The sequence below is a fragment of the Xenia sp. Carnegie-2017 genome, unplaced genomic scaffold, assembly GCF_021976095.1.
Source record: "Xenia sp. Carnegie-2017 unplaced genomic scaffold, XeniaSp_v1 HiC_scaffold_6, whole genome shotgun sequence".
Lineage (NCBI taxonomy): Eukaryota > Metazoa > Cnidaria > Anthozoa > Malacalcyonacea > Xeniidae > Xenia > Xenia sp. Carnegie-2017.
This window is the reverse complement of record NW_025813526.1, coordinates 21262640-21286919: the sequence shown is the minus strand read 5'-3', so window position 1 is coordinate 21286919 and position 24280 is coordinate 21262640. Positions and strand designations below refer to the sequence as shown.

Below are 24280 nucleotides of genomic sequence, written 5' to 3'. Positions count from 1 at the left end.
CCTCTATTCTGAATCCAATACAAAGCAGTGATGCTATCTAACCAATATCTTGACTTCAATTTTCCTACCTGCCCTTCTAAAGCTTTCCCTACTGACTCTACCAATTTAGCTAACATAAGCGCAGACATAAGCTCTAAACGTGGAATCGTCAGTTTCTTAAGGGGTGCAACTCTAGTTTTCGCTGCCAATAATTTTACATGAATGGTAGAGCTTGTGCGACAAACAAAATACACTACTGCGCAATAAGCCTTCTCACTTGCGTCGCCAAATCCATGGAGTTCGCACGACTCGACCCTTTCGATTACCTCACTGTAAACGCATCTATTAATTTTAATTCTTTGAACCCTAACTAAATCCTCAATCCACTCTAAGTATATCTTTGCGTGCTTACCCTCTATTTTGTCATCCCAATCAACCTTATCAACACACAATTGTTGAAACAAAATCTTCATCAAAATAATAACGGCACTAATTAAACCCAACGGATCAAATATCTTTGCTAATGCGCTTAGCAGGCTTCTCTTTGTTAGTTTCGTCTTATCACCTAAGTCTTCTACAAACTTTCGTAAATCAAACGTAAACAGATCATTGTCACAATCCCAGCCTATACCTAAAACCTTTGCGCAGTCATTGTTATTTAGAGCCCCCAAACTCCACTGTGTGAATGTCTCGTCGTCTGAATCTGTAGTCGTCGTCACTTTGTTTCCGCATTCACGTTGCTCTATAGGCGCTTGCACGTTTCCATCATTCGTAAGCCATTTTCTTAACTTAAATCCGCCTTGGGACATCCTAAATTTCGCTTTCTCGTACAACTCGATTGTTTCCTGTGCTCTTGCCCCCGAAACTAGATCATCCACGTAAAACCCCTCATTCAATTTCTGAGCAAGCACTGGATCTGATTCTGCAAATTGCGCAATGTGATGTCTAAGCGTGGCGTTAAGCAAGAAGGGCGATGCATTTAGTCTAAACACTACTCTACAAAACCTATACGCTACAACCTCTAAATTACCATTAGTCGCATATCTCACCCACAAAAATCTCAAATAGTTCCTGTCTGCTTCGTCTACTTCTACGTTCAAAAAGGCTTTCTCTATGTCTCCTACCAAGGCCAGTCTGCTCTCCCTAAATCTAATTAATATGTCAAACAGCAACGGCGTTAGTGGTGGTCCTACACGAAGACAGTCATTCAAAGAAGTCCCTTTCTTACCCTCTTTTGACGATGCGTCATAAACAATTCTCAATTTGGTTGTTTTGGCCTCTTTACGTATTACGGCTTGATGGGGAAGGTAATGAACATTTATCCCAGGTTCAGACTCATCTACCCTTTCTATAACACCCGTTTCTAGCTGTTCCTTTATAATATTATCATATTCTTTCAACAATGATGGCTCACTTGACAACCTCTTTATCTGCCCTTTCATGCGTGCTAAACTATTTGAATAATTTGACGGTAAGTGCTCATGACCCTGTTTCCATGGCAATTTTACTACATATTTTGACCCATTGAACTCTATTTTGTCAAGCAATGCTTCATGCACGTCATTAGTCTCTCTTACTCCAAGCGTTTCTAAATCCCACAATTTACTCACATCCCCATTAATGCTGTCTGCGTTTTGTGTTGCAATCTGTGAAACTAAATTAACGTGTGTTTTTCAAGTTCGAGCTCCCTTTCAGTGGACCGCTTATTACCCAACCTAAACAAGTATTGATGGCAACGGGTTCGTCATCCTTGCCCCTAATTATCTCACCTTGTTGAAATGCCCAAAGGTTATCCGCACCTATCAAAACATCAAAATCTAACGTGTCCTGCTTCAAATTAACGTCTGACAACCACAAATCCTTCAAATGCGAATACTTGTTCTTATCTACCTCAAGATGCTCATTTTTGATCGTGCAAATATGAGGAACTACTAAAGCCTCTACGCGTATTTTACGACCTCCTCGAACTGCCGATACCTCGCACTGAACAACCTCTGTCATTCTACCCTTGTTACTTCCACCACCGAATGTATTAACTTCCAACCATTCTCGCCTAGCAACGTTGCTTGGCACACCTCTTCGCGTCACACGTCACAAAGAATTTCTGACTTCCCGAGTCGAAAAGCACTCGCACTCTTGTCTTACCCTTTCCTATAAGTACTCCCTGCGCAGTTTGAAGAGCCACTCTACTTCTAGTACTAACGTGGACATTAGCTACACTAACCTGTCCACTTTCTTCCCGACTATTTCTTTCATCCTTCTCGTTATTATTACTCTTATCACATATGGAAACATGATGACCCTCCCCACATACGCTACATTTAATACGTGCACGACAATCTTTAGCTACATGTCCCTTATTTAAACAATTGAAACATCGTTTGAACTTACGAAGAAGTTGCATCCGTTCTTGCCGCCCCGTTACTTTGGTACATTCTTCATGCTTGTGCTCTCCACAGCAGAAAGCACAAAACAATCGGTTGTTGCGGCTGGCAAACAACCCGTTAGCTGTTCCTGGTTCCCGTCGTCTTCTTCGTTGATCTTCTTCTTTCTCTCCGACCGCTAATTTGTGGCATTCCCGCAGCTCCACTTCGGCTTGTAATGCGTCGACAAAATCTTTCATGCCCCACTCTAAGTAGTCTCTTCCCCTGGTAATTGTCAGTTTTAATGAGTTCGGTATCTTTGTTAGAAGATTGGGCATGACTATCTCGCAGTACGTTTCCTCCTTTACACCGAGCGCCTCGAGTCCTCGGTAATTTGTTTCGACCGCGTCGAAGAACTTGCGCAGCCTCGTCGTGTCACTCTCGTTGTACACGGGCTTTAAGTTCATCAAATCATTTACGTGTGCCCTTTGCACCATCACTTTGCTCCCGTATCTCCGTTCTAACACCTTCAGTGCTTCTGCATAGTTAACCGAAGTCAGAGCAAATCCCGAAATTGCTGACTTGGCCGGCTCCTCCACCAATCCCCTCAGATAGGTGAATTTGTCTACCTCAGACAGTCCGTCATTGTTGTGAATGGAACTTTCGAAAGAGTCCCAGAATTCACGCCAATCTTGTATCCTGCCCGAGAACTTTTTCACCTCTAGTTTAGGCAGCTTCACTCTACAGCGTGCCCCACTGGATACTGTACTTGTCGATGTGTTGGCGAGTTCCTCGTTTCGTTTGTTCGTCTCTATCGTGCTCAGCGCTTCGTTAATTTCGGCCAACGCACCCAGAACTTCGCAGCCGTATTCCGATGAGCTGTCGATATCTGCTGCAATATCGTCATCCTTTTCCAACAAGCTCTGAATCTCATCGTCTAACTTCGAAATTGTATCCAATTTCTGTACGAGTACAAGCCGCATTTGTTCCAATTCGACTTTCCTTAGTGGCGCATTATCGTTTACCATACTTCTCACCTTGTTCACAACTTTGTGGCGTACGATTTATGCCCACTCGACTGTCGCTTTCTTGTCAGCTCTGACATCGTGAACAACCCTTTTTTATCCTATCCATGTGTTCTCGAATTCTGCTACTCTATCCGGCTCGAAGGACCACGTTTCGCACAATCTGCGCGAAGTGCTGGTTCACTGCTCTCGAAACTTCACTCGAACGATGGGACTGTATTTTGACAATTGTATTTAACACTTGATAGGATATTTACAGTGGTTTGTGCACGATTTATGATACGGAGTTCCAAACGTTGGTTCTTTGCGACACAAATATGTTATTGAAACGTTGAGATTACGGCCAACCGTCAATCTTTAAACTTGAAACTTATTCAAACGCTATCGCCTCCTGCGATACGATTTCCAACTTATCACTTTTGTACGTCTAACAACGTCTGTTTTTCCGAATGCCGAACCAACGCTTGCAAGCTCTTATTTATATTATAATTATTAGGATATGATTTTTGGGCGTTTGCATGACTTGCAACACGCCATTCCGTTTATAGAGTACCGTCATTACCTACATCCTACCGCAATGCCACATTGGGTAGAAAAAGTGTTCCTAAGTATTTTAAATTTACGTACAGGATTTCCACTGAAACCACAGTTTAGTAACTATATACGTATTTTCCTATTTGTCTAGTAATATATGACTTAACATTTTACATAAACATAATATCCGTTATATCTTAGTATCAAAAATATGACACAGTCACACTCTACATAACATAACATGACAATTTACAACAGTTTACAGTACTATTTTCGAGCATCCAGGCTTTAATTTAGAACCCTTTTAGAGCGCAGATGTACATTAAAAAGGAAAATATGACCTGCAAAACTTTCATGTATTTCGTACGCAAAGTGAAAGGTAAACTAACAATAAAATAGTACAAATATATCGTACATAAAACTTAAAATAGTGAAGATTTTTCAGTCTAAAGAGTCCTATATTCTTGTAAAACCAGTATTATCGATTATTTGATACCATTATTGAAAAATAGAGCCGTAGCTGCTTCGCAAACGTCGGTGTTTTACACAATAAAAAGGCTCGTTCTATTGTTTACAACTAAAGCAAAATTTTGACCAAGCGACAACGACAACAAACTTCCTCGTGCCATTCTCTTACACGGTCAAATTTTGTACTCGTAGTCGTAGTCGTACTCTTGCTAAAACTCCCTAATGGCTCTTCAATAGCCACACAAAGTTCCACTTCTTCGTTTATATTATCATCTACCATTGCCTCAAATTCTGCTATTTCATGTGTACCAGACGTGTTGTCTTCAATAGTAAACGGATTTTCTGAAACAGCACATGACTCCAACTCCTCTTTGTTTTTTTCTTCATACACAACGACAGCTGTTTCATTTATCTCGTTAAGGCTGGTGCTGCTTGACTCTAAAGACGTCGTACTTTTCTAAACCTTAGTTTAAAACAGACTTTATAAAACAAGTCCTTTGTTACAGGGGCGGATCTAGGATTTTGGATACCATAGGCAAAACATTATGACGTCATACTTTGCAAAACATACTACACTATTTATGCTTTCGATAAATTGTTTAAATCAAACAGTCTAATCATTCAGCTATGCAGAATCTTGTAGATCTCAATCGTATAAATACATAAAAACATTGTATATTTATACTTACATATCACAAGGTCGTTGATTTTCACTATTCAGAATATTGAATGCACACAAGACTGTTTCGCCCCATATCAGGGCTCATCAGCATGCCTAGGAACACTTTAACGCAAAACAAAAAATCGTGATCCGGCATGGACAGCCCTGTGAGAGCCGAATTAAGCAGACTGGTTATGGCGCCAGAAGTTCGCCTACACACCTTTGAAAAGGAGTTTGGTTAGAAATGGGTGACTATATGGGATATTTCATGGATGTGATATTGCTCAATTTTTCACACCATCCCAGTCAATTCCAACCCTTTACCCCCCACCTAAAAATGAGCACTCTGGTTTTTGAAGGCGCCAGAAACTCGCCTTTCACACCTTTAGCAAATAGCAAAAGGAGTTTGGTTAGAAATGGGTGACTATGTGGGACATTTCATGGATGTAAGATTGCTCAGTTTCTTACACCATCCCAGTCAATTCCAACCCTTTACCCCCCACCTAAAATGTGCACTCTCATTTGCCAACAAATGAGCAGAATGTAAATGTAATGTAATAGTCAAAATAGAGCTTTGTATAAAGAGTCTTTGTGAAGACTAAAATTTGGTGTAAGGAAAAATTATTCTATTTATGCTTAACAATTTTGTGAAAGTAAATTTATGTCGACAACGGCCGAGTACCATACACGTACTCAGCAGTTTTAAGATTGGAATGTATATAGGAAAAAACCTTTATCGGGCGAGCTATTAGTTTGATGCAAATTCTATTGACGTTACTATTGTGTACAACGCACAATAAATGGTTAACATATGGACATTTCAACAAAATAAAAAACTAGGATATGAATAAATTCATGCAAATTTTAGCCTTGTATTTCCAACAGCAAAAGTATTAATAACCTCACCAATATCTGGTACAATTTCCTGATGAATTTGCATCAAGGCCAAACCATTTAAGCGTTCCCCAACCATGGTACTTCGCTGATAGTTTTTAAGTGTCCTAAGGGAAGAAATAGATCGTTCACATTCACAAGAGGTAATGGGGAGCGTTCCTAAAATACGTAGTAAAATTTTAATGTTTTCAAATCCGGCGAAATGAACAGATTTTAAAGTCTGGGCAATGTTATCAGGAAGGAGGCCGCAGTGGGTCTCCCAATAAGTGTACCACAACCTAAGTTCAGCATCTAAGGCCAAAGGATTTGGCAAATCATCATAATAAAAGTTAGCCACAGTTTTGAATGGCTCTTTCCAATCCACCCCATCTCTTGTCATGGACATCATTTTCGTCGGTACAATGCTAAGGCCTTTCACACTCTCAAGGTCGAATCGTGATTCTAAAGAAGATTGCAAATGATCTAGTAGAGGAAGAGTAATTGCACGTTTATAATACTCAGAAATGGTTGTGTGGGAAATATTTTCCCTGGTCGTTTGTTTTCGCACTGTTCTTGGTTTCCATTCTTCAATGCCAACTTTTGCTGCCAGTTCAAGCGCTTCGTCATACCACGTGTCATGATAAAAATCAGAGGAATTCCTCATGTTCACCACCTCAGTTTTCAAAGTTGAAATTAAATGAATACCATCCATTATATCGATACTCTTACCCTGTAATAATTGTGTTACTGGAAGAGTTTAATCAAGAATATTTCTCGTGATAACTAAAGCAACGACGAAATCAAACCTGTCAATAAGTTGAAACAAAGATGAGGCATCAGACTGAAGCGACGGTTTGAACTCACCATCTAGATTTTCAGACATATCGTTAAGGGTGGTGTATACAGGTACAAAAGCTCTTGGAATGTATCTAAACCTTCGATACGTTCTACCCATCTAGTTTTGCAAACGTCTGTTAATCTAGTCTTTTCGAGTTTGTTTCTGAATTACGTATATGTTTTCAAAGGGAATATTGCGAGTTTGGGAAATTTTAATAAAATTAGTGGCATTGTTAACATGTTTCAACATATCATTGACAACACATATACTCAAAGAATCGCAAATGGATAAGTTTAACCTATGACTATAGCAGTGTGTATAAAGAGCCTTTGGGTTAAGTTTTAAAATTTGAGATGCTAGACCATTAGTGCAACCAGCAACTGAACCAGCCCCATCATAACCTTGCCCCCTACAATCATCTATTGATAAAGTCAGTTCCTTTAGAGCCTCTAAAAGTAGCTTGGCAAGTTGAGCACCACTTAGTCCCCACTTACAAAAAAGAAATGAAATGAATTCTTCCCTGATATTCATATCGGTATCAACAAAGCGCAAAACAAGAGACATTTGTTCTTTATGTGAAGAATCAGATGCTTCATCAGCAATAACAGAAAAAACTTACTTTTTGATATCAGAAATAATCTGATTACTGATTACCTGGCCACAACATTTAATGATTTTATTTTGACTTGTTTTAGAAATATAACTTCTATTCTTACCACAATTCTTTAAATGATTTTCTAAAACTTTATCCCCTCTCCTAACTCCATAATTGAGTGTTTCAATGAAATTACCAACCCCTCCAGATGAATAACAACCAACAGTAGGGTGATACTTGGAATCATCACGATGCCCACGAAGAGGTAAACCTAGACGTCCACAAAAAATGACAGAATCAATAATTGGAGATAGTATTTCCCTATTCTGTTCTATTTCTTTCTTGATACCAGCATCCATGATCATCTCGATAGGCTGCAGAGTACCTGATATTTGGGAACGCAAAGCATCAAAATTGGTGATGTGGATGCATGCAAACCGACTTCCTCCCTTTACTTTTTCCAGCATGTTGAGTGAAAGAGCATTTAGCATTCTTCCAATCTTGAAGAGGTTCAGTAAACAACTTTTTTACTTTACTGGCCTTGCCTGGGAATCTATTGCCAAACAACACACACGATAGACAATACGCACCATTTTGTGAAGGTGAATAGCAAAGCCATTCATGCTGGTCTAGCCAATCATGCCTAAATGATCTGCCATTAGATTTAGGAAAATGATACTTTTTATCTGGTTTATATACATTTTTTATCAAATGACATATTTCAGAATTATCCATACCCTTAACTTTCTCCCTATACAAGGAAACATCAAAATTATGGGTTAAAACAGCAGGTTGCATATCACCAGAAGTTGGAATACCAGGCAATAGTTCCTGGGATGATGTGTGAAGCAAAAGACTATTGGCTTTATTTAATGTCTGAGCAAGAGCTGCAGCAGAAGAAAAACTCTCATTGGGCATCCTTTTAAAAGTTGGTTGGGCAGCAGGCCTATTAGTTGAAGTAAAAAAATTTGAAATGTCAACTGTTTTTGGTGCAATATTTGGAAAAATTTTGACAAATTTTCGTTTCTCTGTTGTTGAGCTGCTAGAATTAGACTGTGTACAGGAATTAGACAATTTTCGCTTCAACCTGTGGGCATGGAAAATGAGAGGCACAAAATGATTAGACTGAAAAGTCTCACCTGGTTGTACAGATCCTTCATGACAAAACAAAATATTAATAGCATCCAAACCTCTTTGGCTTAATAACCGGGGCTGAACAATACGATTAAATAACAATTTATATCTACTTTCACCAGAATCAGGATAAAAGTATGAATTTTTCTACCTAAAACAGAAGATAGGCCCAAAATACAAAGAAAAGATGACCATTTCTGGTCATTACAATTTAAAATAGCCTCCTGTTTTACCAGTTCATCTGTTGTATATCCAGTGTCTAAACATTCTTTAGACACTGACAAAGGCAAAAGATTGTTTAAGCTTTGGGCAAAGTAATCACTGTGCTCACTTATAACAGACAAAAAGCATGGGTGTTGAGCATAAAAGCAGCATGAATAAATAGCTCAAGCGATGTTAAAATTCGCAAAGTAGGGACCAATGCATTGTTACCTACCAGAACTAGGGAAGCTGAACTGTAGAGGCAATTGCCAGAAGCTTCAGATCTTAAAAAATATTCAAGAAAAGAAATTAATATTTTGTTTGGTAGATTGATTGCATTGTATGAATGAATTGCTGACTGTAGACAAAGATATAGCCTAGCGAAATTGAGATTTAACCATTTTACACGTATATATAAATACTACAATACGATATATATAATTATAATATATTTACCTTATTGCAGTACAAGTCTTTCCGTCATGAGCGTGCTTTGGCACATATATTTCAGCTCCAAAATTTCGACACAGAGTATGGTCGGGGTCATAAATTCTATCTAACAGCTGCTCGTTAGTAAACATAGGTCGAACGTCGACCAATAAACGAGAATAAAGCTCATTAAGGCATTTTAAATCGTTTTTGGCCAACGCAGACTGAGCAGTCTCGTATAAATTACCACAACACAATGAAGACATTATAAAATATCACAAAACCGTAAACTGAGCACAGAGGCTGTTCAGAAACAATACGAGTGTATGTTAATTTTCAATTGCCTAATTTGCCTAGCTCAACTATGCTTATCAACAGCAATGATTGGTTGGAATTGCTCAAGTTAGGCAAAAAAAAATTGACCAATGAAAGCATACGGTTGCAAAAAAATTGCCCAATCAGAATACCTATACACGATGTCAAGTTAGGCAAATTCATCTTGTTTAGGCAAATTGCTAACAACCAATCAAATGGCTAGATCGCCTTCTTGACTTAGGCAAAATGGCTGCTTTGCCTAACGATACGGAGCTTTATAGATAATCATACGCATCTGGACTACGATTCATATCAAAACTACGTCATTTAATTGCACAACATTTCTAAACAAAAGTCAGATGATTTGACTGCGATAAAGTGCTATTCATAGTTTCATAATTCGATAAATTCGTATCGAATCTAAGTCGAAGTATATTTTGGTAATTTCACCATAGGCACTTGCCTATGGTGCCTACCCCTAGATCCGCCCCTGCTTTGTTAGTGCACTTTTATGAACTTCAAAACAAATTTTAACTTACATTGCACGACGCAAATGAGAGTCTTTTTTGTGACGGATCAACGATATTAATAATTTTGCCCTTTCCTTTGTGAGTGGAATTATTATGTTTAGAAAAATTATCATTGAACATTTCTTTATTACATGCAGAACACTTAATTTTTTGCCGATACGGCCGTTTTCTCTTGTTCTTGATAACTTTGGAATTTTCTGTTTTATTCTCAATAAATACCAATCACATTTACACATTTGTTGGTTTCGGGTTTTTTGTTTAAATAATTGCTATTACTTACCATTCATCCTTGACTTTCCTTGTTCGTAAAATAAACTATACAAACACTAGCTACTAAAAAGCTTCAATCAATTTAAATCAACAAAATTTATCTTAGTGTTTGTGTTTACTGATGTAAAAATATAGTAGGTGTTTCCACTTAACATATAAAAACTTCAAAAATATTACATATGAAAACTTCAATGATGATGCATATCTGCTTTTAAAATGTCCGCGAAAACAAGAGGAAATTTATAAACGGAAAGTTTCCTTGATGCGTACCGTTTACCGTTTTACCATGAAGTGCAAATCCAGCTTAAATTAAAAATGAACTATATTTTCAAATTATGTGGATAACTGTTTGCACGTATCCTAGTGTTTTGTTTTGTAATTAGCCCTGCAAATTCAATCGTTGCCCTGCAACGTGACATTTTGGGGGGTTATTTCATCCCCCCCACCATACCCCCCCCTTAAATTTCGCCCATGACTGTAGGAGAGAGAGTACTGCGCAAGAATTAACCAGTATTTAGAGCACGAGTATTCGTACAATGGCTAGAGTGGAGGAGAGTGGATGGTAGAATAAATGGGAGGGCCTACACGTCAACGCTTGTATGACAGCTCTAAAATTTACATGCACTAATAAGGTAACGGCATCAAAGAGCGTAGTCGTAATGGCGCGAAAGTCCGGTAACACTTTGTCTCTCAGCATTTTAATTGGTCATCGACAGTAACTGAGAGAGAACTTGCGACACACACCCTAGAATCTTGTAGAACTGCGGTGCGCAAATCTTGCTGACGATGGAAATTTTTAAGGCTTGACCATATAAGATCATTGAGTTTAGGCACAGTAAGTTTGTCGCAATTTTGCGGTGGCTTAGATTTTTCAATTATTTTTCTGCGCTCTTCAAGCCCAATCTTTGAAGAAAATTTTCGCACAACCTGTACGAAGTGCTGGTTCACTGCTCTCGAGACTTCACTCGAACGATGGGACTGTATTTTGACAATTGTATTTAACACTTGATAGGATATTTACAGTGGTTTGTGCACGATTTGTGATACGCAGTTCCAAACGTTGGCTCTTTGCGACACCAATATGTTATTGAAACGTTGAGATTACGGCCAACGGTCAATCTTAAACTTGAAACTTATTCAAACGCCTCCTGTGATACGACTTCTAACTTATCACTTTTGTACGTCTAACAACGTCTGTTTTTCCGAATGTCGAACCAACGCTTGCAAGCTCTTATTTATATTATAATGTCTAGTAATATATGACTAACATTTTACAATTTATCATACGGTATATTCACACACTACATAACATAACATGACAATTTACAACACACACCCACCTTGATTAATCCCACTAATCAAGCATATTCTGTGTCTTCCAGACAGAATAAAGAGCAGCAGCTCTTTTGGGTCTGCCCGTATTCTTTACCTTCCTTCCTTTCAGTCCTTTCTCTCTCTCTCTCCTCGCTCATACTCGCCTTCGTCGTGCTTCAACTCGGTAGGAAAGAGAATATGGATGTTAAAGCAATAAAGTTTACTGAAACGCAAGGTCAAAGCTTATCTGATACTATAAAAATAGAAACGCACACCATGCATGTGGGTAGCCACAAAATAGACGGCAAATAATTTATCTACAATAAAAAAATCGTTATTTAAAAAATATTCGAGATCAGACTGCAAAAATGTGCTATAAACTCAATCTTCAGTCAAATGACCGACCTAAAGAAGCCTTTCCAAATAAGTAAAGTACATACCAAATAAATTTGTGATTTGCTGTGCATGTCTGTTCCAGGCTGTAAGTAGTAGATTGTTAACATATTTGTTAACATACGCTACGCGTATCATACGAGAACGATACGCGTATGATACGAAAAGAATACGCGTATGATGAGCGTATAATGCGTGAACGATAAGCGTACGTATGATACGAGGATGAAACGCTGTGATACTTGATAGAACTTTGTTCATCGTAATGAGCGGCACTATGGTGCCATATAGATGTCATCAATTTACACTTAAGAAATTTTCACCATGAAGGAGTTAAAAGGAACAATAAAGCAATTGGGTTTTTATAAATGATACCATTCAAGTTCATGTATGTTATGCATTCATGTATGTTAGGGTGAATGAACAGAATTCATTACGAAATTTAAATATACGTAAATGTAAATAAGTATGCCCATTATTTAAGGAGCCTTTGCATTGAACCCCAGCAGTGTTGTGTAAAACATCCTTAGGTTAGTACATGGAAGATATAATAAATATTTAATAAAACTTTTACAACATGCACATAAGTATCTCTTAAAATAATCATTTAGTTACACTTGACTTAATTATTTACTAATGACAGGAAGAATGTGAGAGGATATCTTAACACACCCACTTGCTCTTATGTTCTAAGCATCCTACATTTTTATTTTTATCTTTTTTTTATTATTATTATTATTCCTAAACTGATACTTACCTTTGGCCTTACTTATGCGCACTTTAGAATTTCTACCGTACGTTTCCTAATATTGTCTGCCTAAATTTTTCTAATTTGTTTTTGCTTGTTGGTTTTGTGAAAATATCTGCTACGTTGTCTTCACTAGGTACATATTTTAAGCAAACTCTTCCTTGCTGAATTTCTGATCTGATAAAGTGGTATCTAATGTCAATATGTTTTCATCTTTGATGATGAACTGGGTTTTTAGCTAGATTCATTGCTCTTTGGTTATCCATTAAAAGAAAAGACCTACCTTCCATTATACTTACCTTCATATCTAAAAAAATTTGCATTAAATACTTCGCTTCTTGAATTGCATTTGCTAAGGCAATATATTCTGCTTCACACGTTGATAGTGCTACAGTTGGTTGTTTTCGGCTCTTCCATGATATGAGAGGACCTTCTTGTGAAAGCTGAAAATTATAACCTGTAATACTTCGTCTATCTTTTATAGACGCTCCCCAATCTGAGTCACAGAAACTTGTAAGTTTAAGTTGTGAATCTTATTTTTGAAAGACTAATCCAACCTCTTGTGTCCCTTTTATATATCTTAAAACATGTTTGGCAGTGGATAAATCTGCTTGTGTGGGTTCAGACATTTTCTGAGATAGTTTTGTAACAATATAACATAAATCTGGTCTAGTTCCAGTCATCACATATATTAAGCTTCCTACGAACATAAAACGTTTCGATCATATCGAGCACTTCAATATTTGTTCCGTGTTACGTAAAAATGAAGAATTTGATTAATATATAATTTTTACCATTTCAATTCGTCATGTCCATGTCCATCACATGGCGCATATTATTTGTGGCCTGTTACGTAAAAAATATAAAAATAATTAATGCATCAATTTTTGCAATAATACTTAAAACTATGCTCGTTTAACTTCAATAATAAGAAAATTAGTAGATACATTTGGTCTTGCGAGATCGATTATGAACAAACAAAAAATTAAAAGATCTATTGCACGAACGATTTTTTGTTGATCCTGTAAAGATATAGTAAACTACGCGCACAATAATAATTTCATGACACTTTTTGCAAATATTTTCCACTTATTATTTTATAAACAGATCTGTGTGTAAAAGTTTTACATTTTTTGCTTTTATCATATAGTGGAATGTTTTCTTTTTGCAACAACATACAAAGTTTATGATGATATTATACATGAAACTTTTATATCAGTTTATGGAAGAAAATGACTGATTCGTATACCAACATAGAAAAGACTTGTGATATATATATACGTATATAAATTAAATCATAACAAGACCTACATTATTGCAAAAGTTAAATTGAGCGATTGAAAATTTAAATCGTCTTAAATTTCTCTACTACAGAAAGCAGGCTGCTTTGATAAATCAGTAATAATAAATTACCTCCTCTTCATCACCTCCTCCTCCTTCTTCTGAATTATGATTGAAAGTAATAGGTTATATGCATTGAACAAAATAGTCACTGGAGATTGAGAGAAATCATTGGATGAACTATGATTGTAATTATCTTTATTTCTTTCCTAACCACATTAACTGTGTTCTCCACCGGGGCAATTATGATGCTGTGGATTCTCATCAGTTCAAGCAACATGATAAAGTGATGCTTCTATGGCCTTAACCATTTCATTGTTATCAAGAAGGTTTTCCCTCACTGAAAGCCCATAGTATTTTGCGAAGTATCTAGTTTGCTTTTACCTTTCATTTATCATCTTTTTCATGTTTCTTGAATAACCCTGTTGAAAGAATGCAGTGTTAGTCAGGACGAAAAATATTTCAAAATATTTCTTAACTTTTAAACAATAAACATACCAAATTGACATCGAAAGTTCTTATATCAATTATTTTGAAAAAACTATCACCAGGCAGATTTTGTTTATTCGTTTTTTTTTCACCCAGCGCGTAAGGCAATCGTTAAACTACTTTTCTTACATTAGCAGTTACCAGTGAAATTAATTGGCGTTCTTGAGATTGGTTTCTTTACGCATTAAGTACTGAATTTAGTACTTTTATTTTATGCTTGTACTGTTTTTATTTTTCCATAAAGGTTTAACACACATATGATTTGGTGTATGTAAACTGTAAGAATGATTTCATAAGAAAAATATTGATTACGTTCCATTTCACACACAGCGATCTTGTACATTGTTTTATCCCTGGTTAAATGTTTTAAATGTAAATGAATGTAAAATTTTAAAGCGACTATGAGGAAAAACATTTTAAATTGTACAAGAAATTTGCTTTAGTTAACAAAGTAGGTATCGTCTTCTGTCTTCAGCACTTTACGTCGATCCCGAACGTTCAGCTTTATCGTCTTCTGTCTTCAGCACTTTCTGTCGATCCCGAACGTTTAGCTTTATCGTCTTCTGTCTTCAGCACTTTACGTCGATCCCGAACGTTCAGCTTTATCGTCTTCTGTCTTCAGCACTTTCCGTCGATCCCGAACGTTCAGCTTTATCGTCTTCTGTCTTCAGCACTTTCCGTCGATCCCGAACGTTTAGCTTTATCGTCTTCTGTCTTCAGCACTTTCTGTCGATCCCGAACGTTTAGCTTTATCGTCTTCTGTCTTCAGCACTTTCTGTCGATCCTGAACGTTTAGCTTTATCGTCTTCTGTCTTCAGCACTTTCCGTCGATCCCGAACGTTTAGCTTTATCGTCTTCTGTCTTCAGCACTTTCTGTCGATCCCGAACGTTTAGCTTTATCGTCTTCTGTCTTCAGCACTTTCTGTCGATCCCGAACGTTTAGCTTTATCGTCTTCTGTCTTCAGCACTTTCCGTCCATCCCGAACGTTTAGCTTTATCGTCTTCTGTCTTCAGCACTTTACGTCGATCCCGAACGTTTAGCTTTATCGTTAAATGCTAAAGCCTACATCAACGTGCCATTATCCATGTGAAAAAATTTCATAAATTGAAGATTCTCATAATGTTATCACACCCATACTCAAAGGAAATCGAAAAACTAATTCTTGCTACATACCCGGCAATTTTTGTGTTGTTTTTTGATGATACTATGATAAGTAGCGCAGCAACGTAGCTAAGTTCTGAAAAAATAATATGACCCGATTTTGCCAAAACTTAAAAAAATAATTTGTGCATTTACTTTCGAATCTTACCCTGCTTCAATCCAGCAGGTTACCTAAGGACCGAAATACTTTTCGAACATTTGCGTTAAATTTTGTGAAATGTTATAGAAATGTCTTGTTCGAAGATCACACTGTAAGAGATCTGAAAACAATGTTGCATAATTAGTTACAGCTACTTCCACATCAATTTTAAGTTTCTTGACAGCTTTTAAAGCTCTCGTACAGTTTGGTAAAGTTGTGGATATTAAAACACAACAACAAAACAATATAGGCATGTGCATGAAAAATGTACGTAAATTTTGTTTAGTGTATAGTTATATTTATAGTTAACCGCTGGCCGTTACGAAGGACAGGTGTGCGGGCGCAGGACACACTCAAGTAATATTTTCGGCTAAATAAGGCTTGTTTAAACATGTACGTAAGCGTGAAAAAAAAACTAAATCTTATTTGTGTTGAATAACCATGTGGGTGTAGTTCCTTTCAGAAGACCACGCCGTATAACCACACCCATTTTCGAAAAATTTGATTTTCAACTCTTCGACACGGCCTTTGGTTAAGTCATACTCAAGCTTTCGTATTTCATAATTAATCTAAACTTTGTTTTCTCACTCCCAGGCGAAAACAAAATGCCTTTTTTTTTTCTTTCGCTTATTTCTTATTTGAAATCAGAGTTATTACTGTTTAGTTTAAGTGTGTTTTTTTAATCTAAGAAAGTTTTATTGTTTTTATTTCGTTTTGAAATTTCATGTTTTATATAAGTAATATGTGTTTGTCTATAGTGTTGAAGATATATTGAATGTAAATGTCATCATCTCTTACTTACACTTGTATTGAAAGTTTCCAATAATAGAAAAGTGTAAATTTTCAATCTTTATTTTGTCTTCATTTTTTTGTGCAAGCGTGGATTCGATAAGCTGCGTGATTTTACTTCTTTCGGCATTTGCTTTGTTGTGTACGACTTTGATAAAGTAGGTTAGGTTAATATATTTGTCAAGCAAAGTAATCAGTTTAATGGACGGTTAACCCCTTCAAAAAATAAAAATGTTTTAGACTTTTGATACCGAAGCGAATCCACGTTTGAAGTCCAGCATTGTAAGACTGTAGATAAAGTACTGTTTTCAAAAAATATATGATGACAAAAATACATTTAATTGCTTGACTTGGATCGTGATCCAGCACTCTTTTCCTTAACATTTTGTCTTATGATGATTTTGGTCTTACACATGCAACAACTAGGTATTGTTCGGAATTTGACAAGAATTTTTTTCTGTTGTCATTGGATTACGCTCTCACACAACAATAACGAGCTACATACGATGGCCTTATTCATCTATAGAATGCATGGCACTATTTGTCACTATCACGACATACAACGATCCTTTTCATGCTATCGTATAGTACAAACAACGGCCTATATATGACTAGGCATCGACTTGATGTATTAAATCGGTGTAACGGTGGGATAGTTGTTCAAATGTGTTCAATTTTCTTGAACAAATTCATGTTCATGAATACTGGAAAATTAGCCAAGAGCCAGAAAAAGCGAAAAAATGATAAGAACAATAACATCATTTACAACTTTGGAAACAAAAGCAAGTAATGCACTGTCCCAAACTAAAAATACAATGTTTGTCAATTTATTTCATTGTGCTCATAAACAATACTGCAAAACATTAAGTTTCAAAAACGCAAGTTAAGCCATATTATAATATCAGTGGGAATAGCATGTATATATATATATATATATATATACATATAGATTGATCATTATGAACGAACATTAAATCCTCAATGCTTTTTTGTAAGTGATATATCATGATTATAATTTTATCGATATGTTGAGGCTGTCTTTCATGAAAGTATAAAAATAAAGATTTTAGACCACATCATATTTAGTAATGCCCTTATGATTTCTTTTGAAAATGATTGGGCTTTGACAAAATAACTGCTCATAGTCTTCTCAATTCTGTATACCATGCTTTGAATAGCGAATACCATACTTTGAATAGCAATGAAAAGAGTACCGAATCCAGTTGTCTCTTCTCATTTACATTCAAGGAAGTTTCAGAAAATGTTGTGCTTGGTCAACTTGGTCGTCTTTATACTATAGTAAGGCAATAGCATATAATGATGTTCCACCTCTGCATAAAAAATGCCGAAACTTCTTTCAGTTTATGTTTCCATCTACCAATCTCTTTTTATCTATAACCAAATTTATGACCTAAAATTGATGTTTTATAATGGCAAAAATGTGTGGCCACTACATAGAAAAATGTTAAAAGAGATTTAAATCATTTTGACAATGCTATTGGCCGATGGAACATACAGGCGTGTATAGAATTTTACGTCTGTTGTGGGAAGGGTCTGAAATTTCAGATGGAATTAGGAGAGACACTTCTCATTTCTCATTCACAATTTACAGTTTCCTATTTCAATGGAATTAGGAGAGACACTTCCTCCATCTGTAAATTGTAATATTAGAATGGTTCAATAAGTCAACGGTAGGGATGAAAAATTTATATTTTATAACACAAGAGAAAATAATTTAATAACTGGAGCGGCTATCTCAAGCGCCGCCTTAGATATCTGATAACGCCAAAAAAATGGGGGATCTCGTCCTTTGCCGCTGAGATTTACCGAAATTGACCGCTTTTCTGAAAATTTCACAATTTCCCACTTCCTCCTGAAGAAAGAAAGAGGAAAATGTATGTGTGTATTTGGGATTCGGCAAGCAATTTTTTGATGAAAATCAAGATAAAAACCTTAAATTCATAACAGCGAGTCAACTGTGGTTGTCAGTTATCTGCTTCTACGAGGATGCATTTATAGGTATCGACGAAGGAGCTATATGTCGGCTACAAATGTATGAATGCAGATGTGCGTCGTTTTTGTGTGTCGTCAAACTTGTTTGATCGATTAAACTCTTTAGTTTATACAAAAAAGTATATCACAACCGTTCATCTGCACGGTTCACGAGAGAGAAGTTAGCTTATTTGTTATCATTGCTATTTTCCTTCTTTTCATGCAATGGGAAATGGCTTTTTTCGCCACAATTGTAGGATTTTTACTTGTTTCTTTAAAAAAGTACATATTAAATCTCTGGATATTTACAGATTTTCTGTAATTGAGTTTCATATGAAATTTCAAAAAGACTCAAGTTTGCATAAGTTTGGTAAATGAAATCAAACAATATTGTATAGAAATTACTTTAAGTAACCTTTTTGTGATGTTCTGAAGTGCAACTGCATCAAATGCTTGTAAAGTTGTAGCACATCTTGATTTTGTTGTATTGTTATATGAATTGGGAAAAATGCAAATAATCATCAAAACACTTATGCTTCCAATGGTGTTTATAATTCATTTGTAGTTTTAATACTTCTACCTTTCTTTTTCACTTTGTTTTGTTTTTCCTATATTTGCAATAAAAGTGCACTATAATTTGAATGATTAACACAGTTTTCACCTCAATAATAAATTTCATAAGCAGTTGGTAGTGCATTTTGTTCTCTGAGTATCCACATCTGGTGTTTTGTTCATACAAGAATGATGAAGTGCAAGTAGATATGTCATAGCAAGGCAATAAAACCAAATGAATTACATACCTATAGTGTACTTTTATGCTAGAAGCTTAAAAGCTTTTTAGAAATTAGAAAGTTATTGGATTATATCACCTTTATATCATCAATCTCATGAAAAGAAATGTAGAAAAGCTTTGAAAAGTGAAAAAAATTTCTTTAAAAAAGGCAGCAATAATGCAAAAGATAAATCTCCATTCTGTACTCCATAGGTAAATAGGCCGTATTCTATGGTGGATTATTGTTGAGGTTGAGATGCAGAAATTCATGACTAAGTAAAAACAACATAGATGTACTGATATGTACTCACTTAATATAAATCTGCCTGTTTACATCCCGAAAACTTGCAATCAAGAGAGCTAGAGCCATCAAAAATTCGACATTTATTTTCTATATCCGCCATATTGTTTTGCGTGAAATTCGCTAAATTTGCTGGCTTATATTCAAAAGAACGGTGCTAAATAATGATTAAGGATCAATCTTTCTAAGTTAATTTGAAATGTCCTTCATCTTTTTGTGTAAATAATATAACGATAATAAATTGGCACACGAGATTGCGTACTCGGAATCCTTTGGTCGCCATCTAGCTCCTGCTGTACACACTGCTGAGCAGTGCATTCTTAATAGAACATTTCATTGAAATCGTTTATGAAGTTTTCATGTGTATCGTCGGCATCATCGTAATCGCTACCATCCCACTCATCCGGCTCTTTCATTGGGCCGTCATCTTCAGAGGCGTAGTTACTGCGTCAGAACAACCGCAAATGTCAGTACATTGCAAACCAGACTTCACGCACGAGCATCGAAGATTCTTGCAACCAGCTTTACACTTGCATGTCACGCACTCACTAAGTGTATCTGGAGCAGATGGTCCAGTCATCCAAAGAATCTCTAACTGACCATTTTTCATGTGCCATCCATGGCTCACAGGAGGTTGAACATTAATGTGCGATTGCAAACTATTCTTCCAGATGGCTGCTTGGTAGTTGGCTCTCTTAATGTGCAAAAGCATGCTATCTGCTTTCGGGGGAAGGCATTCGTCCAAACACTTGCCAGATGCGAAGAGAGTGTACCTAGGACCGAAAGAAATACAAAGCAAATGCAAAAAAGACAATAGTAGCAAAAATATATTTTATATTTACCTTGAAGCATTAACTATCGCTGAACTCTTGTCAATAAATAAAGATCTTTACCAAATTGTAGAAAAATTGGACATTCCTCACCATCAGTAAGACAACAAAAGTAAAATCATATTGTAGGTAGATTAAGTACAGAACATTATGATGTTACAAAACTGGTATTGGAATACCTGTAACATATTGCTTTATTTGTTACATTGTTTACCAATTGAGGGACGAAGGACTTTTCTTGCTTGCATATTAGACATATTGATGGTAAAACTGCTTTAGTTCTTATCGGAGGTTTAGAACTGTCATGACAAAACGAGGATGATCGTAGCAGTTTCGCGTGAGGCTCATTTACATCTGTCGACTTATTTTCTTGTATATAGTTTTCATTGACAGTGGCTGCTGAAGCTTCAAACTTTTTGCTCATTCCTTTTTCAGCCCGTCTAATCAGGCCGACATTGGTGAACTTTGCCTAGCAATTTCTATGGTACTTTAACTCTCCACGGTACTCAGCCAAAGGATTTTTCATGGACTGAATTTTTTTCATTAAGTTTTTGTTCTTTTCAGCGATGTCTTTCTGCTCACCATTGTATAGTAACCAAAGCTCGTGACAATGTAAAACTTTTTTCAAAGATGTCTCGGTAAAATCAGTCAATGGCCCATTTTTCACCTTTAAAATGGATTACACATCCCCGCAAGCTCGCCTTTTTGTTGTTTTGATCATTGTGCAAGTTACGTGCGTGGTCCCGAAAGAATAAGTATTAATTTTGGTTCTATTTCCACACGCAACAAAGATAGTGTGAACCAGTTATATTTCTCAAACAGTTTATTAACCAACGCGTAAATATTAAAGTAGATAAGTATCTTAATTATAATATCAATAAGTATGAATAAAACTTATCTCCTCTGTCTGAGTACAACCGTGAGTCTTGACCTACATCCCATACGCAATACAGTATGTTACAGCAAGATATAGTTAACCACAATAACAACAAATGCGGTTGCGGTTTCAAAATATGTTTACGCATGTAAGCAAGCTTCTAGCGCATGCAAGCAAGCTTCTACATTATGTCCTAATTAGTAATGACATTGCAAAATGGATTTTAAAGTTACAATATAAAAATATGGAATGCTTAGTAATATAATATAATATAATAGTAGTTTATAAATGATATTACATGATAGTAGTTGCTATCATGTAACAGTGCACCCGCAATTTTTGCTATATTGTCATCAGTTTCACAAATAAAACAAGATGGCGACAGGTAAAACTTTAAACGAATATTATGAAACTTTGGACTACTGAAACTCCAAAGATTGCAATTTCAAGAGATGCAAATAACTTAAATCATATTCAGTCAGTAAAAATAAGTAGTTTTCTATGATTTTTATGTAGTCATGAATTTCGGCATTTAGAAATCATTTTTTAGCACATTTTCTTGATACAGAATACGGCCTATTAAGTTTATGGAGAAAATAACTAATTTATACATCAACAGTTATGCGTCGGAGTTGTACAAAAGCGCATGCGTTAGATGTGAACAACACAGGACATGTTCATGCACGTTCCTATCATGTTCAAAGCTAAGCCGCATATTCACGTGTGTTTTTAAAAGTTAACTATGCTACATAGGATAGTAACTTTAACTACCTTTTAACTGCAGTTAGCGCTAATTACTTTTTTTATACAACCGGCTTAACCGCATGGTTTAATTTAACTACTTTTTCACAGCAAAAAGTGTCGTTAAAAAGTAAGTTAATAGCTGAATACCACAGGCACCTGATAATTAGACGGGCATGTTATCTTTTAGCAGTTAAGCCTAAATTGAGATTTTATGCATAAAGGTAGTCGACGATTCCTTTTTGGCTTCAAGTGGTAAATAAAGCTCCAATATTCAAAAGCAATTGTTCTTTTTCCATTGTACATTAATCTCTCGTTCTGCTCTATGTGAATATTTACTTTGACTTAGTATTGAATAATTAAAATCATTATTGTATATAAAGCATCGATTAATCAGTATTCATTTCATTTTTCGATGCTTTTCCTTGTGTCCTTTAGTTCCTACTCAGCTATTCTATTTCTCCTCGCAGAGCACTACTGTCTTTTTGTTGCTTGTTTCTTTGGCATTTAGTTTTCTTGTTGGGATAAAATACCTCTTATATCTGTCTCAGCTTTGATTGTTAGTATCTCTGGAACGGCTTCTCATGTTGTATTGCTATTTCGCTTCATTATTCTTATTTTTTTGTCTTGCTTCTTAGACTTTGAGTTATCTTTGTGCTGGGATTTATGTATCATTATATATATTTTACAATTGGGTGATTCAAAGGCTTCTTAAAGCGTGTTTCGTCGATACTATGTATTCTTGTATGTTTTGTTTGGTTGCTTTGCGTTCTGTTTCTTTTGTTTTGTTTTGTAGGCCAATTTGGGTTTCGTTATTTTGGCCATTTTGGTTATATATGTTCTTAAATTTAGAGTGGCACATATGTGTTATTGATTTTTCTTTGAGAGTATTCCTTTATCTGCAGGTTGTTGGGACAAACTTAGATTTCCCATTTTTAGTTTGCACTTTGCAATAATTATTTTTAAGATTTGTTCGCCTGTACTTTTCCATCTTTCCTTGTAATACAGTACACATATTAGTGTTGTTTATTTATGTTCAACCTTGTGCACTGATGCTTATGTAAGTTTTGGGAAAACATAGAAAAAGAAAACGTAATGCATTAAAGATTATTTCTTTAACGGTGATTTGCTTTTTGATTTCATTTGTCTGATCTAAATTTATCAAGATTGTGGAAAGAAGATCTTGGTGTAGCCTAAGAAACCGATTTAATAATTATTTAAAACAAAGACAAAACAGTAAGTAAATTACTACGCACATGTTTGCGTTCATTAAGTAAATGTCAAAAGAGATTTAATAATTACAAGTGAATAAGATTAATTTATGTTTTCTATAGATTGTTGAAGTATAAGTTTGATTTTGATATTAGAAAACGTACATTTATGCTTGCTTTTTTGTCCATTTCTTGATTACAGATAACACAAATAGAAAAAAAAGAACTTTATGCTCAGTTGAAGATAACATTGCTCGGAGAGCCATCATGTATGTTTTTTATGGTTTTTAGGGGACGATTGCATGGATCAATTTTAGCCCGGGCTTAGATTTAATCTTGTTGATGGGGCTAAAATCAGCAAGGGCCTGTTATAATATCCCATCAAACTAACGTACGCGATTACACAAGCAAATTTCTAGCCCTTGCTGAAATTTCAGCATGCTTAATTGCGTACCTTTTGTTTATGTTGACGACAACAAATTAACGACACAACTGGCAATTATTCTTCGGACGAGCTTCAAGACAAATTTTTTTACCATTTAACATTTATATTTAGAATTCATTCAATGTATATGTTAAAATAAAAAATTGTCTCCGTTTTTTTAATTGCCTCTTTAGTTAAACATTTTTATTCGGAGTGTGTTTCATATTATTCTACTTAAAATTGCTGACTGGTGATTGATTTTGGTATTATATACGTAGCAGCCTTTCTATAGTCTTGGCTTTCCTGCTTATTTGTAGCAAAGATTCTAGCTGTAAAGATTGCTTTGTGGGAGGTTTAGTAACGAACCGATTGCCTAATGCCAACATTTTTAATGTACAAATATGTTGAATCTTATGTCAAGCTGCAATGCTTTTTTTTTTAGCAAAATGTCTTAGCACCTTTAAAAGTTGTGAAAGTTACTCAAAATCCATACGATGAGAAGAAAAAATCTGTTAACAATGCCATTTGGAAGACAATCGCCG

The 24280-nt window shown here is 35.8% G+C and overlaps 4 protein-coding genes across 10 annotated transcripts in view; 1 reads left to right on the top strand and 3 right to left on the bottom strand.

Moving 5' to 3' along the window:
* The window catches only part of LOC124458064, a 61759-nt gene extending 37520 nt beyond the window's left edge, over nucleotides 1-24239 (top strand). Inside the window, exons 11-13 of the transcript XR_006952976.1 lie at nucleotides 23270-23339; nucleotides 23517-23583; nucleotides 24181-24239. The gene's annotated coding sequence lies outside the window, so the exon portion shown is untranslated. The remainder of the gene's footprint in view (nucleotides 1-23269; nucleotides 23340-23516; nucleotides 23584-24180) is intronic.
* Nucleotides 2033-3370, bottom strand: LOC124457321. Its single transcript, XM_047007594.1, has one exon. The coding sequence runs from the start codon at nucleotides 3368-3370 to the stop codon at nucleotides 2033-2035; it is 1338 nt and encodes a 445-aa protein (XP_046863550.1).
* LOC124457320 lies at nucleotides 4041-10335 on the bottom strand. The gene is made up of 4 exons (XM_047007593.1): nucleotides 10226-10335; nucleotides 9955-10142; nucleotides 4574-4826; nucleotides 4041-4048 (listed from the first exon to the last, which is right to left on the bottom strand). Exons 1-4 carry the CDS (start codon nucleotides 10230-10232, stop codon nucleotides 4041-4043), a joined length of 456 nt encoding a protein of 151 aa, XP_046863549.1. The 5' UTR covers nucleotides 10233-10335.
* On the bottom strand, nucleotides 4920-9500 carry LOC124458065 (52 kDa repressor of the inhibitor of the protein kinase-like). Of its 7 annotated transcripts, none has more exons than XM_047008173.1 (3): nucleotides 9128-9500; nucleotides 5937-6031; nucleotides 4920-5153 (listed from the first exon to the last, which is right to left on the bottom strand). In XM_047008173.1, the coding sequence occupies exons 1-3, from the start codon at nucleotides 9364-9366 to the stop codon at nucleotides 5083-5085; spliced, it is 405 nt and encodes a 134-aa protein (XP_046864129.1). In that variant the 5' UTR covers nucleotides 9367-9500; the 3' UTR covers nucleotides 4920-5082. The 7 variants fall into 7 exon arrangements, 6 of the variants coding, with proteins under 6 accessions (XP_046864129.1, XP_046864130.1, XP_046864127.1 ...); XM_047008176.1 differs by lacking the exon at nucleotides 4920-5153 and adding an exon at nucleotides 8907-8955 and having other exon boundaries at nucleotides 5779-6031; XM_047008172.1 differs by lacking the exons at nucleotides 4920-5153; nucleotides 5937-6031 and adding exons at nucleotides 7361-7607; nucleotides 8907-8955.
* Nucleotides 24240-24280: the final 41 nt, after the last annotated feature.

Coding starts and splice junctions, on each gene's coding strand:
- LOC124457321 (XM_047007594.1), bottom strand. CDS start 3,370: ATGGTAAACGATAATGCGCCACTAAGGAAAGTCGAATTGGAACAAATG.
- LOC124458065 (XM_047008171.1), bottom strand. CDS start 6,312: ATGATGTCCATGACAAGAGATGGGGTGGATTGGAAAGAGCCATTCAAA. Junction 5,154..5,936: donor GGAAATTGTACCAGATATTG/GTGAGGTTATTA, acceptor TTTGCGTTAAAG/TGTTCCTAGGCATGCTGATG.
- LOC124457320 (XM_047007593.1), bottom strand. Junction 4,827..9,954: donor TCTCATTTGCGTCGTGCAAT/GTAAGTTAAAAT, acceptor ACTAAGGTTTAG/AAAAGTACGACGTCTTTAGA.